We start from the raw sequence: 15,315 nt of genomic DNA, 5'->3' as shown, positions 1-15,315 counted from the left end.
CCAAGTAGAATAAAACCAACAATACTCCTATTCCACAGATGAATAAACACCATGTGATCAAGAAAAGAAATTACATATAATATGTGCATGGTAATGGTGAAATGTTATATAATAATGCTCTTGTAGAACATTAAAAAAGACACAACCAAACCTTATACAACCAATAGAGCGGGTATACACAATTATGGAAGTGATAAATCACATTTAGCATATAACCTTGAACCTCAACCATTTTCTTATTAACCCTTAAATGTTCCAAGCAACCCCTACTATTGTAACATAACCAAAAAAATTTGATCATTTAAGCAATATTTGTTAAATAATGGCTCATATTAGAAGCTTTATGTTACCTAAAGGCTCTAAGGAAAGGGGAGCGTAGCATACCAATGGAGCAGTTGCAAAAAACCTCGAGGATGTAGGCACATTGTCGAACCTCATAAATTATGTGTTCTTCTTCTCTCTTACTCTTGTCGATTGCTTCTTTATATTGCTCTATAATATGTGATTGTTTGTGAGGGAACCCAGTTTTCAACAATATTTTGATCAAAAAAAGGGAAGAAGTACTTATTACACAAATCCTTTATTCGAATAGTGCCAATTTGATTACTTCCAACTGCATTCGAATAGTGTCAATTTGCATTGACTGGATCTCTTTTCACCCTCATTCTATGTGAATAACAGTACAACATCAGCACCTTTCACATTCAGTGATTAGTTGTGCATCGACAATTTTCCAAAAGCCAATTTTTGTTCCTTGCACAGAATTCAGAAAAGTTAACATACACCTTGATTCTCTAAACAGGAACATAGAAGAGATACATGTCGAAAGTTCCAAAAGGCAATGGAATGTGCTGAATGAAGCAAGAACCGAATTGGAATATGTGATTACCATTTCTCGGTGCTTCTGTAGAACATCAAGCCTCATTCTGAGCTTTGAGACTTTGGCGTATACCTGTGCTAATTTGACAAATAGCTAAAAGTGCTAATTGTGAGTATTTTTAGTGGTATTGGGTTGGTATTATCTGCATTTCTTATGTTTATATTGTAGGAGAGTTCGACGTGAAGATGGTGTGCAAGGAGATGAAAACGGATGAAGTTACATCGAGGAAGCTTTAAAGGTGCGCTCACGCGTTGGGAGAGCTTGAGCATGCGAAAATAGGCCATCGATCAGAAATCAAGTAATTGGCCGGTCGAGCCTTATATAATGCTCGAGCGGACCATAATATGCCCGTTGGAATAGAATGGGAGCTAAGGTACACTCGAGCAGACCAAAACATTGCTGCGGGAATAGTAGGTGGAATATTGGTCACTCAAGCGTCCATTCCCGCTAGAGCGGATCGCGATTTTGCAAATCTCTGAATTTGAGTAGAATTAGGTTTTCTAAAAAGGTTTCTGGGTGAGACTGATTCTTTTCTTGAGTTTTTCAAGCAACAAAACTCCTTCTCTCCAAGCTTTTGCAAGATTCAAGGATTTGAGGTTTCCTACCCAACAATAATTTCATCAAATCAGGGGGTTTCTTCATCTCTCTTCCATGATTTCTCTTCCTAGATTTTTTGTTGATACTTGAATGATGAGTTGTAACTATATCTCTTTGCTAGGGCTTGATGTAGCCTAATATGAATATTGCAAGTATTTCAATTCAATGAATGCGTAATTTTGGTTCAATGATTCTTGTCTTTAATTTCCATTCTTATAGTTTATTGTTTATTTGATTGCTTGATCACCAATTGGGTATGCAATCAGGCACATCTAGTTAGGACTAAGGAACGAACTGAATTCACATGTCCTAACGGAATTGATATTAAGGAGACTAATTGTCAACTACCATGGACAAGGTTAAGGGATTGGTGGGTTGTTATAACTCTTTAGATCGTAATTAGTTATTAGTTTTGGATTAACAACTGCGAACAAACAAGATTAGTTCATTGTTTAATGATATTTGTTGGCATCGCGAACGAACGAATCAACATATTTAATAAAGTGCGTTAAACCAGACCCAGTCAATTGAGTTGTATTGTTCTCTTTGGTGCTTACAAGTGTTGTGACTGGAAAGGATTTGGAATCGTATGCAATTGTGGGGCATTTTTATTTGGTGGAGACACTTGTTGCATCAACCATGCCCTATGTTGATGCCATCTTTGATGTTTATTGTTGCCGGGTTCATGATTATGTTGCTAAAGTATTGGAGAATTTAGGTCAATTTAGTACAAAAATGAGTTGCAGTCAAGGTGTTTGATGAAATGCTTCAAAGACTTTTCATTTGTAATGCATTGGGGTGTAAAGTGTGATTTTTCTGAAAACAAAAAAAGGGGTGTACCCATAATTGCTATATTTTAAGTGGAGTTTATTTAGATCGGGGTATACTAACTAAAAAATATGGTGCAAATAAGGTTCATCATTATATATAATACTGATGATTTATTTATTTATATTTATTGATATTGATTGATTGATGTTGATGATGATTGATCGATTGATGTTGATGATAATGTTCCTCCCGAGGTTTTGAAATCGGACCGGTCCAACTAGTGATTGAACACTTGTTTGATCCGGCTGATGTGTCGGATCCGATGATTTTAGGAATCAGGATTTTTCAATTGAACTAGCCGATTCTTTGATTGAACTTATCATAACCAATTCGTTCATTTGTTTAAATTAAAAAAATATTTTTAAATTTTGTTACACTCTAACTACTAAGGCTTTAATACTTTCTTTATTTGAATATATGATATTTTATAAAAGTTTCCTTATATTATGTGAATATAATATAGACATATATATATATATATAATAATTTATTATGTTGAACTCGATTCAAACCCTGTTTGAATCTCGGTTGAACCATGAATCGAAAAAATTTTCAGTTCAATGATCGGTCCAACTCTTAAAATCTTGTTTCCTCCCATAATTCCTTTACCAATCAAACATTAGTATCCAAGAAATGCCCAATCGCAATCCCACTCCCACAAGAAACCAAACATGCCTTAGGGTTTTAGAGCGCCCTATAACATCGCAAGTCGTCCTATTTCTAGTTTTCGCATTAGTTTTGCAGACACTCGCATATGGAAACTGCTCTGTTTCTCAGCTTTAGGTATCTTTCATCCCTCTCTCTTTCTGTATATATACAGACAATTCATCCATATACATCGCATAAATTTGGGACATGGTTGATACTTTATCGTTTTTGCTTTTGAAGGGAAGTATGTGAGCATCAACAACAATAATGTCAGGGTATGTAACTCTTTGATTGATTGGTCAGTCACTTCAAATTTTCAATTCTTTGGTAGTATTTTTGTAAAGTTCCCTGGGTTTGTGCGACGTTGGTGGTTGGTTTGAACGAATAAGATGTTTATTAGGGTTTCACAATTGCTTATCATTATTTGTGTTCTTACCCAGCTTTATGATTAGAAAATATTACTTGTATGAAATTAAGGGACTTTTTTTTTGGTTAATTCTAGATTTGGTCGAATAGGTGATTTGAGCGGAGAAAAGTAAAACTTTTAGTGTAAAACCCCGTTTTAAGATTGATATTGAACGGACGGAGATACAGTTTGATCTTCTGACAAAGGTGCACTTGACTGAAGTTTGTTGATTTCTCTGTTACGCACTTGTCCCACATCGGTAGATGTGGGAGTTGAGATCTAGTTTATAAGGGGGAAGGGTCTCCTTTCCCTAGTAGCCAAGGTTTTCATGAGGGTAGGGCCACGGGCCCGGGCCTGATTGGGCCTTGGTTACAGCCGGCCCACTAGGTGGGAGTCCGGTTGGGCCTTGGTTGTTAGGAGATCCTTATCAATTGGTATCAGAGCCACCCAGCTCCCGCCTGTGGGGCCTGTGTGTGCTCCCCTGTCCGTGGAGGGCCGCGGCGGGACCGCATTCGCGGAGTGGCCAGCCATGGTGCTCGACCCACGGGGTTAGGCCCGGAGGGGCCGGCCATGGTGCTTGACCAACGTGGGCGTTGGTCCTGTAAGAGCGGGGGTATGTTACGCACTTGTCCCACATCGGTAGATGTGGGAGTTGAGATCTAGTTTATAAGGGGGAAGAGTCTCCTTTCCCTAGTAGCCAAGGTTTTCATGAGGGTAGGGCCACGGGCCCGGGCCTGATTGGGCCTTGGTTACAGCCGGCCCACTAGGTGGGAGTCCGGTTGGGCCTTGGTTGTTAGGAGATCCTTATCATTCTCATGTTGTGGTTGGTAGCTTTACTTTTCACAGCTAGTCCTGAGCAATGGATTCTGGTATAGTGCAAGTTTATCTATTAAATAGACACAAAGGAAGTTTGAATCTGCAATAATTGGGGAAAAGGAAGCACTGATCCTGATGTATTTTTTCTAGACCTCATTTTTGGAGAAAGCAGCTAAAGAATGAGCCTATCATGTAAGAGAATGTTTGACTGATAATCCACAACGGATACACGTTTTATTGTCAAAAGCGCACGAGGCGCAAAGGCGCAGCGAGGCGCGGTGCCTGCGCCAGGAGGCGCTGGCCTTGCAGAGGCGACGCCTAGGCGAGCGCCTCTGCTCAGGCGAGGAGTTCAAGGCGCAGCGTCTCGCGCGCTTTGTCAGTTTTTTTTTTTTTTTTAAGGAAACAACTTACTTAAAAAAAAAAAAAAAAAACTAAATTCGAAGAAACCTAAACTCTTTTGTGTGCCGACTGCCGAAGAAGTGAATCTCTCTAAGGTTGCCGAAGGTAAGTCATCGATTCTTTCTTTCTCCTCCTCTTCTTCCCTACATTGTTGGCTTCTCTTTCTCCTCCTCTTCTTCCCGATTCATAGTGGGTTTGTCATGAGTCCCACATCGGTTAAGTGTGGGGAGGGTGAGTGCTTTATAAGATTGGGCAAACCTATCACTAGTAAGCCGGTTTTCTAGTGCATAGTTAGGCCCATGACAAATGGTATCGAAGCCAAACCACACTTAACCGGCCCTTTGGGCCAGGCCCAGGGACCCTGGAAAGGCCATGGAAAGGGCTACCTGTGGACCCCGTACACTGTTGAGTGTGTACCCTGTTGAGGGTGCTAGCCGGGTGAAAGCCTCACACAGAGTGCAGGCCGCCATGGTGCTCGACCAACGTGGGCGTTGGTCTTGAAGGGGTGGGGTTTGTCATGAGTCCCACATCGGTTAGGTGAGGAGGAAAGTGCTAGTTTATAAGCGCGGTCCCTTCTCACCCTACCAGCCAAGGTTTTCATGGGATTCAGCCCATGGGCCTTGGTTACAGCCGGCCCGTAAGGGCGTCGGTTGGGCTTTGGTTGGCAAGAGGGTTAGGCCGTGACAATTGGTATCGAAGCCCACACTTAACCGGCCCTTCGAGCCAGGCCCAGGGACCCTGGAAAGGCCATGGAAAGGGCTACCTGTTGACCCCGTACACTGTTGAGTGTGTACCCTGTTGAGGGTGCTAGCCGGGTGAAAGCCTCAGACAGACTGCAGGCCGCCATGGTGCTCGACCAACGTGGGCGTTGGTCTTGAAGGGGTGGGGTTTGTCATGAGTCCCACATCGGTTAGGTGAGGAGGAAAGTGCTAGTTTATAAGCGCGGTCCCTTCTCACCCTACCAGCCAAGGTTTTCATGGGATTCAGCCCATGGGCCTTGGTTACAGCCGGCCCGTAAGGGCGTCGGTTGGGCTTTGGTTGGCAAGAGGGTTAGGCCGTGACAATTGGTATCGAAGCCCACACTTAACCGGCCCTTCGAGCCAGGCCCAGGGACCCTGGAAAGGCCATGGAAAGGGCTACCTGTTGACCCCGTACACTGTTGAGTGTGTACCCTGTTGAGGGTGCTAGCCGGGTGAAAGCCTCAGACAGACTGCAGGCCGCCATGGTGCTCGACCAACGTGGGCGTTGGTCTTGAAGGGGTGGGGTTTGTCATGAGTCCCACATCGGTTAGGTGAGGAGGAAAGTGCTAGTTTATAAGCGCGGTCCCTTCTCACCCTACCAGCCAAGGTTTTCATGGGATTCAGCCCATGGGCCTTGGTTACAGCCGGCCCGTAAGGGCGTCGGTTGGGCTTTGGTTGGCAAGAGGGTTGGGCCGTGACAATTGGTATCGAAGCCCACACTTAACCGGCCCTTCGAGCCAGGCCCAGGGACCCTGGAAAGGCCATGGAAAGGGCTACCTGTTGACCCCGTACACTGTTGAGTGTGTACCCTGTTGAGGGTGCTAGCCGGGTGAAAGCCTCAGACAGAGTGCAGGCCGCCATGGTGCTCGACCAACGTGGGCGTTGGTCTTGAAGGGGTGGGGTTTGTCATGAGTCCCACATCGGTTAGGTGAGGAGGAAAGTGCTAGTTTATAAGCGCGGTCCCTTCTCACCCTACCAGCCAAGGTTTTCATGGGATTCAGCCCATGGGCCTTGGTTACAGCCGGCCCGTAAGGGCGTCGGTTGGGCTTTGGTTGGCAAGAGGGTTGGGCCGTGACAGGGTTGCTCTTTTCTTTTTCTTTTTCATATTTTTATACTATTTGTATTATCTTCAAAGAACCATTTTAGCTGTAATTTAGACTGGAAAAGCGAGTTAAAATTTTCAGAATTTTCACTTGTAAATGGGCTTGAGTTCATGGGATTCATAGATGCAAGGCAAATTACAAAGTTATACAGTTGTCTCTGCCACATAGTCAAATTATGGAATTTCTAGTTGCTTCAATCCAATTCTTGTGCAGTTTCTATCATCATCATGATAGCCTCTTGCATTCTTCCTTGGAAGCTTGATGCAATTTGTTTGTCTGAAAAGGTTGATGCACAATACAACTATAGAAGGGGAAAAAACCGACTCTGTATGTAGTAAGTTACTAAGTTATCTGTTCAACAATGTGAATACAGAGAGAAAAATCATGAAAGTTGAGCTAATTTTTTAACTTTTGTAGTGCTTTATGAGTTTTGACTTTAAATTTTATTTTGTTAGAACTTAAGATATGTTATGAGTTGTGAATTATGATTATGACTTATGAGTTGAGTTTATTTTTGAACTTTTTTAGTGTGGTTGATGTTATGACTTATCACTTATGTGTTTGTTATGTTGAATTTCTCTATTATGAGAAATATTTTTATTTTAATTTTACTTTTGTGCCCTTCTTCGTTTGGGCGTGCACTTTAAATGCGCCTTGCGCCTAGGCGATATGAGACCCTTTGCGCCTTGCGCCATTGACAACTGTAGCCTGGGTCGCGGTTCAAAGTTTTAAAGTTTACTGTGTGTCTTTGCTATTTTCTCGTATATTTTAAGGAGGATAATCTAGCATGCGAAGACTACTTAGTTAAGGACTCTATATGCTTATTAATATTTTAATTAGTGTTTACTTTCAATTAACTTAGCTTGGAAGTCAAGGAATAGTTTTCTATTTGGATTTGAAGTAATAGTTTAAGTAGGATTTGTTTTGTCTTGCTATGGCTATATAAGCCGAGAGATCATTAGGTTGTTATTCATTCAATTAATCAAAAAAACCGAGAATTTATTCTCAAATACTCCTTGTTCTTTACCTCGGTCTAGATCAAGTTCTATGATGTGGGGAGGATTATTCGCTTACATTGTTTCTCTCTAATCTATTTTGTTCTAATCTTTTCCAATTTCCATAATTTCTATCATTATTCGTTTTAATCTCCTCCCAGTTTCCTGACCTACTCTGGCCCAAACCTACACAAAAGTTCATCTCTTTTCTCGCTGCCAGCTATATAAAACCTGCCGCAGTCCTTGATTTGTTCAAAACCCCAAGTCATCCTGAACACATTAGGATTGATGTCTCGCCGATTATCGTAAACTTTTTTCTATGACATCATATGCTGGGAATATTGGGAATATAGATGGAGACCACAGTGGTGGGGGATTGTCTCTTTCTTATAGGGATGGGTGATTGTAATTCCTTTGACTGTAGTGGTGGTAGAGACTATGGAGATGTGAGTGAATCTTATGAATCCGAAGAAGAATCAGCAACGTTTATGGATCTTACGGATGAACTTCTACATGTGGTACGAGCTTACTTTTATGGTCCTTTTATTGTCGTGTGTGGAGGAGCTATTCATCATGAATTGGTTTAATCTGTATCAATTTTCCTTTTCTTTTTCTTTTTTTTTTTCAGGTTTTCTCTTTCTTGGACAACAGTGATCTTTGTCGAGCTGCCATGGTTTGTAGGCAGTGGCGTGCTGCTAGTGCCCATGAAGATTTATGGAGGTGCTTGAACTTTGAGAACAGAGACGTGTCTGTGGAACAATGTGAGTTTTCTTTTATGCAATCTTCCCTCATATTCTCTAGTTTTTGCCTCTTCTTTTTCCTTGGGGGTGTTAGGTTTGAGCATGGGAGGTGAATTCAATTTGAATATACCCTTTATAAGTATTGTACTTCTCTGATTAGATGATGTTTTCCATGGAATCGACCTACTTTGACCCTTTTCCGTACTTAGACCTTTTTCCATGTTCTAATGTTGTGTTTCTGAACTTTGTTGCATCCTTTATTCTGTTATTATTTTCAGTCTCTTTTGCTACCTTTTAGAACAATTTTTATGCTTAGTAATGGTTCCATATCCCTTTCAATTTATTTGTTATAGTATCATGGACCTTACTTTGTGGGAGCCTTGTGTGCATGAGTTATTTACGTGATTACTGATATAGTTGGCTCAAAACGACTTCTTGCCAACACTTTTTATGTTACATATTAGGTAGTGTAAGTCTCTAATGAATATGTAGTGCAGATATAATTTCTTAATTACTTTTGTGGATTTCTCTCCTTGTACAATGTGTATATGTAATATACTTAAAGCTTTTACAGTTCCAATGTGTTGTCTAAAAGAATCTGTTTTACATGGACATCGCTTATTCAGAATATTGTGCACTGATTTTGCACGCAATCTGGCTGTTTCGTTTGTAAGTATCCTCAAGGACTAATGAGGTTTAAATCGTTGTTTGCTTAATGATCCCTGATCTTTGAAAATCGTTTTGGTATTTTCCCTCAAATTACTAATGGGATCCCAACATATTCCTATTTTTATGGTTTGCAGTCGAGGACATGTGTCGACGGTTCCCAAAGGCCATTGAGGTGAATATGTATGGTGTTCCTGCAACTCCGTTGCTTATCAAAGCAGCTTCTTCGTTGAGGTAAATGTTTTTTTTGTGGTTTCTGTTTATTGCTGACTATGCTTGATAACATTGAAGGGTCCCACTAATATTTTCCTTGTGATTCTCAGAAATCTAAAGACTTTGACTTTGGGCGGAGAAAAACTTGGGGAAACTTTTTTTCATCCATTGGCTAAATTTAAGTTGTTGAAGAGTTTGATTGTCAATGATGCTACTCTAGGAAATGGTAGACAGGAAATACTTATAAACCATGATAGTTTGCGTATTCTTGAGGTAACAAAATGCCGTGTGACGCGTATAGGCATCAGGTGGAGTAATGTCAGTTCTTTTACCGAAACTTTATTACAATGGACTTTTTTCTAATATAGGAGCTTTTGCAGGTGCCCACAACTTCATACCTTGTCTTTGAAACAGAGCGACGTGGCATGGGCTGTACTCAATTGCCCTCTATTGCGTCTGCTTGATATAAGCTCTTGCAACATGCTTTCAAATACTTCAATTCGTTCTGCAGTGACCTCATGTCTCCTATTAGAGTCGTTAGATATGTCAAATTGTTCAAATGTTGTTGAGGAAACACTACGTGAAATAGCAATTACTTGTAGAAATCTCTGTGTTCTCGATGCATCATATTGTCCGGACATATCACTATCGGTAAGTTCTTATATATTCCTACCTTTTTTTTGGCTTGGTTTTTGTCTCTATGTTTTAAAGAAATTTTCAGTTGGTTTTCGTAAATCTTTATATTGACATGATCCCTTTCATTTTCTTTGAAGTCTGTAAGGCAGCTGCCCAAGCTAACTGTTCTTAAGGTCCATGGCTGTGAACGCATCACTTCAGCTTCTATGGCTGCGATATCCCATAGTTCTATGCTGGAGGTTTGAACACTTTAACTGGCTTAACTAGGTGTCTTTCTGTCTGTGCAGTCCTTGCACACAGTTTAAACGTTCAGATCTGGTCATATGACTTGTTACAGGTTTTGGAGCTGGGTAACTGCAGTTTTTTGACTTCCGTGTCCTTGGATCTTCCTCGCTTGCGATCCATAAGATTAGCGGATTGTCGCAAGTATGTTTTCTGCTACATCTTGCCTTCCACACTCTCTCCCTCTTTGCCGCGGAGGAGGGGGGGGGGGGGGGGTTATATGCCTACCTGTCTGTAATATTTTCAAAAATTTCTCACTGGATTTCTCTACTCTCAATACTATTCCCTCCAGATTGTCTGACTTAAATTTACAATGCACCATGCTTTCATCCATAATGGTGTCTCACTCCCAGTCGATCCGTCGTATCAATATTGCTTCCAATTCACTAGAAGTATGTCTTTAACTGAGTGGTTTGATCTCTCTCCTTGCCCTTTCCTTAAAGATATATTGGTCTACAAATTCTGAAAGGTGCATTTGTATTGGTTTCAGAAATTGGCATTGCAGGGGCAAGAGAACTTAACTACACTGGCATTGCGATGCCAATGCTTGCAACTAGTGGACCTTACGGGTTGCGTATCTTTGGCAAATTCTATCTGTGAAGTTTTGAGTGACGGTGGTGGATGTCCCATGCTGAAATCATTGATTCTTGATAACTGTGAGGTTTGTGAATTAGTTTCGTTTCATTGCTAAGGTTTTTATGAACCTTATTAAAACAAGCAAGTTCAGGAATATCTGCAGGCTTTTTCCCCCTCTGGTTACTTTTGAGGCCCCGGGAGGGGGGCGTTAAGAGCAGTCACCCATTTATGTCGGTCATTTTGAACATGAAGTTCTCATTCGACAATTCGGATGACTATTTTTTTTCCTTAATCAAGTGGAACTGATATATTGGAAATTCTTAGGGCGGCCTAAAATACCGTTGAAGTCAAGCACCAAAGAGGTCGAAAATTGTCAAGTAGTTGTTTTTTTGTGTTGTCAAATGGCATTTATTGCATCAGGTTTCAGCAAATTGTAGTATGCACATCACAAATTATACTGCATTCTCAATTATGGGGTCAGTTGTCACTTATGCAATACTCGTGGTTTATTTAAATTTTAAATTATGTAGTCAGTCATTAACTTGGATCACGGCTGTCCTTTGAATAGTTCCGAACTCTTCTCGATGCCACGTTCCTGAGAATCTGTTTTATATTTATATATTTCAATGGGAATTCAAATACTTGTAGTTTTTATTGTTGACTTTTGTTTCTACTGCAACTTTTTTCCTCTTATACTGCGTTATATCCCTGTAAATTCCTACTAACTTTGACGATATTACTGTGCCAGACTTTGACAGCACTACAATTCCGCAGTACTTCTCTCGTAAGCCTTTCCTTAATAGGTTGCCGCAGTGTTACTGCTCTTGAACTCAATTGTCCCAGTCTTCAGCAAGTTAATTTAGATGGCTGTGATAATCTTCAAAGAGCATCATTTTGTCCTGTAAGTGAGAAATTATTATTGCTTTTCCCCGTTACATACAATTAACTTTTATACGGGATATATCACTTCTATTCTTTGCAACTGAGAAGTGAATATTTACCATACACCTATTTTTCTCCTTCTTAGGTTGGTCTTCGTTCCATCAATGTGGGAATATTACCCAAATTGAACGTGCTTACTATCGAAGCACCGCTTATGGTTATGCTTGAGATGAAAGGGTGTGGTGTTCTAGCTGAAGCATCTATCAATTGTCCTCTCTTAACATGTTTGGACGCTTCTTTTTGCAGGTTTGCTGCTTTTACACATCTTTTTTCCTAGTTCTTTTACTCTCATTATTGTGCCTTAACTTCCTTTCTTATGCTGTATGTTCTCGCTCAGCCAACTCAAGGGTGACTGCTTGTCTTCAACGGCGGCTTCATGCCCGCTGATTGAGTCATTACTGCTAGGGTCATGCCCTTCTGCTGGTCCCAGTGGACTTTACTTCTTGCGTTCACTTCTACACTTGACCATGCTTGATTTGTCATATTCATTTTTTATGAATCTGCAGCCAGTTTTTGAGTCTTGTTTGCTGCTGAAGGTATTATCTTTGAATTCCTTGATGCATACATACTTCTTCTCTGTGTACCTGGTGTGGCATAATTATATTGTATTTTCCTATGCAAGTCCAACTTGAGAGTTTTTAGTTTCTTTTTCTTTTTGAGTTTTGTAGTTTTGCCTATGAATATTAACTCAAGTTTCAGATGCATGAGGTAGCTTTGTTTTTGTTGGATAGAAATGTCGAACATACCGTTATTTTGTTTGATTTCTTGTCATTACCATGTTCGGAGACTCCTTCACATGGTGAGTATTCTTGCATTTGTCATGTCTTATATAGTTCACGAGGAGAGTACCAATTTTTGTAGAAGTATGAGTGCCTGTGGCTGGCACATTCGTCATTTTTAGGGCAGTTCGTCAAGTGCAAAGGTCCAAAGGACAGTGGAAAATATATGTGCTTTTTTTTCCCTCATTGCTAGTTTAATGTGAATTAAAAAATAAAAACAGAATATACATTTTTATGTGGTCTAGATGATTCTCCATCTGGAGAGGTTGTTGAATGCAGAATACTTAATGAGCTGATTCCATTAAAATTGCAGATGCATTGCACACTTTATTGTAATGTTGAAGCAGATTGCTTACTGATTTGTTCTTGTGTTTGTCAAATTTTTTGGATTATTTACTTGAAGACTGACCTTCGCAGCTTCCCTGATAATGCAACTTCTCTTCTTTTAGGTATTAAAACTACAAGCTTGCAAGAATCCCCTGTATTCCTCATTGGAGCCTTTGTACAAGGAAGATGCTCTACCAGCTCTGCGGGAGTTGGATTTATCTTATGGGACCCCCTTTCAGTCTACCATAGAGGATCTTCTTGCTTGCTGTACACACCTCACTCATGTGAGCTTGAATGGCTGTTTGAATATGCATGATATTAACTGGGGCAGTAGCGGGAGTCAACTTTCCACATTACCTGGTGTATATGATTCATCCGCCTTGTCTTCTCAGGAGAACATGCATCATCCACTTGACCAGCCCAACCATTTACTGCAGACCTTAAACTGTGTTGGTTGTCCTAATTTAAGCAAAGTTTTCATTCCACCTGCAGCAAGTTTTTTCCATTTGTCTTCGTTAAATCTTTCTCTATCCGCCAAATTGAAGGATGTCGACATTGCTTGTTTCAATCTGTGCTTTCTTAATCTGAGGTATATTCCTTTTTGGTTGACGCAATTTCTTCAATTTTGACTTTTTATCTGTTGCAATCTTAAAATGTTGCATGTTATCCAGCAATTGTCGCTCTTTGGAGATACTGAAGCTTCAGTGTCCAAGATTGACTTCTCTCCTCCTTCAGGTATGTGGTGTAATTATTTGTTCCAAAGAGGAGTAATTATACCATGTGAGAGCGTGCTAATGCCATTTCGTTTTTGTTGTTGTTGTTGTATTCCGCTAGTCATGCAACATTGGCGAAACAGCAGTTGAAGCTGCCATAAAACACTGCAGCAAGCTGGAAACTCTTGATGTCCGCTATTGTCCAAAGGTGAGCAAACTTGTTGTATGCCTGTATTTTGTTGTTTCCTTGGCACTGATCGTGGTTGAACCATAAGTATATCTTGAATTTGTTCTGTTTTTCTTTAATATTATATTTTTGCATTCCTCAATTGCTTATCCTATCTGAATGTATGTGAATTTGGTTGATGGTTACGTACAGATATGCTCAGTGAGCGTGAGGAGATTACGCACAGCATGCCCAAGTTTAAAGCGCATCTTCAGCAGCATGCCCAGGTTTTTATGCTAGACAATTTTTTTTTCGGAATACTGGGAAAAGGGGATAGGGAGGCTCGAAATCGAGATCTCTATGTTAAGCTACTTGGGGTTCTCGTTAGTTAAGCCCTCTTGTAAGACTAGAACAAATAATTATTATAATTTTGTGTCCCATTCAAAAAGACCTAATTATATACTAAATTATAGGAAAGATCTTCCTTAATTTTCAATTTAAACACCATTATTGTAAAAAAAAATCATGCTCGTGATTGTAAATCTTGGTGTCGTGTTCTTTCGATTTCTATTTTCGCATATTCTCTGTGTTAATACCGTTCCCAACAATAGGTGTGCCATGGGCAATTGCTATAGCTTACATAAAGGCCATGAGACTGCCCTTTAAAATTTCCAACGAACAGTGCAGCTTAATTCAAGATTTGCGTGTACCCATACTCTGTGGTAATGAGAGTGGCACATTGTTCTTTTCTTCTGTATTTGAAATTTTGGATGGTCGATATGTGGCGCTAGAGGAATTTGAGTGTTAAGACAGCTTTCTTAAATGGGAAGCTGGATGAGGTGATCTATATGGATCAACTTTTTGGTTTTGTGGCAGAGGGACAAGAAGGCAAAGTGCGTCGTCTTAAAAAATCCATATATGATCTCAAACAATTATCTAGACAATGGTCATCTTCAATCATATTCATGTCTGCCAACATTCTTCTTAGCTACATTCTTCTTGGGCTTTGGCTTCTCAATCTTCTTGTCTTTATGCTCGTGACTTTTTCATGGTTTCTTTTTCCCTCCACTTTTTCCTTATACCCTTTTCTGGGTTTGTTGGGAGCATGGGCCACTAAGGTCACTTTCTTGGTAGTAGCTTTGCAATCAGCTTCTAACTCAAGGTGACGGGAAATGTCATCGAAGGTCTTGATGTTCTCTGAGTGAGTCATCAATTGCTTAATGTGGGCCAACTCAAGGTCCGGCAAGGAACGGATCACGGCAAGCATTTGTTGCTCATCACTAAGCTTAACACCATCATTCCTCAAATCCTTGATCATGCCTTTCATTGCACGAAGATGCTCAGGCATAGTATGATTTGGGAGCAACGTATACTCATTGAATTTGTGGTTCAAGGCACGAAACCTAGTGTTATTGGTTTGTCCAAACTTGATTTTGAGCTCATTCCACATGGATTGAGCCGTAGTGCACTCCTCAAAATCACCAATTAGGTCATTTTGCATGACACTAAGCATTGTGAACCATGCATAGCGGTCCTTCTTTATCCAATTGTCATAGGCTTACTTGTCACGGCGGTGTTGGATAGTGTTACCTTCTTCAGATGGCACCATAGCATCTCTAAGGTCTCGAGCACTTCTTGCTCGTTGAGAAGATACTGAATCTTCCTCCTCCACACATCATAATTTTCAGATGCAGTTAACTTTTCTCCTTTATTAAGGTCAGCAATAACATTTTTCGAGGTCATTACTAAAAAAGTAAACGAAGGTTGGATTTTAATTAGACACAATTTATCAACTTCAAATATAAAAATCAAATAATTTTCCTAAAAAATGCGAGATCGAAAAATCGTTATGCTCAAGTC

General features: G+C 40.3%; 1 protein-coding gene across 2 annotated transcripts; it reads left to right on the top strand.

Annotated features, from left to right (window-relative positions):
* The first annotated feature begins 2,951 nt into the window (after positions 1-2,951).
* On the top strand, positions 2,952-13,942 carry LOC119985834 (F-box/LRR-repeat protein 15-like). Of its 2 annotated transcripts, XM_038830259.1 has the most exons (19): positions 2,952-3,091; positions 3,197-3,231; positions 7,840-7,933; positions 8,044-8,176; positions 8,782-8,824; positions 8,959-9,055; positions 9,145-9,342; positions 9,415-9,685; positions 9,808-9,909; positions 10,008-10,096; positions 10,245-10,344; positions 10,443-10,613; positions 11,277-11,429; positions 11,556-11,716; positions 11,808-12,006; positions 12,699-13,165; positions 13,248-13,311; positions 13,411-13,497; positions 13,669-13,942. In XM_038830259.1, the coding sequence occupies exons 6-19, from the start codon at positions 8,967-8,969 to the stop codon at positions 13,753-13,755; spliced, it is 2,238 nt and encodes a 745-aa protein (XP_038686187.1). In that variant the 5' UTR covers positions 2,952-3,091; positions 3,197-3,231; positions 7,840-7,933; positions 8,044-8,176; positions 8,782-8,824; positions 8,959-8,966; the 3' UTR covers positions 13,756-13,942. The 2 variants fall into 2 exon arrangements, with proteins under 2 accessions (XP_038686187.1, XP_038686186.1); XM_038830258.1 differs by lacking the exons at positions 2,952-3,091; positions 3,197-3,231; positions 8,782-8,824 and having other exon boundaries at positions 7,115-7,933.
* Positions 13,943-15,315: the final 1,373 nt, after the last annotated feature.

This window comes from Tripterygium wilfordii, chromosome 19 (assembly GCF_013401445.1).
Source record: "Tripterygium wilfordii isolate XIE 37 chromosome 19, ASM1340144v1, whole genome shotgun sequence".
Lineage (NCBI taxonomy): Eukaryota > Viridiplantae > Streptophyta > Magnoliopsida > Celastrales > Celastraceae > Tripterygium > Tripterygium wilfordii.
The sequence above is the reverse complement of the archived record's forward strand: the minus strand, read 5'-3'. Positions and strand labels throughout refer to the sequence as shown.

Bases quoted from the DNA above. Each gene is read 5' to 3' on its own strand.
- LOC119985834 (XM_038830258.1), top strand. From the start codon at position 7,769: ATGGAGACCACAGTGGTGGGGGATTGTCTCTTTCTTATAGGGATGGGT. The intron at 9,910-10,007 runs GTTTGAACACTT...GACTTGTTACAG, and splicing joins CCCATAGTTCTATGCTGGAG to GTTTTGGAGCTGGGTAACTG. The intron at 13,312-13,410 runs GTATGTGGTGTA...GTATTCCGCTAG, and splicing joins TGACTTCTCTCCTCCTTCAG to TCATGCAACATTGGCGAAAC.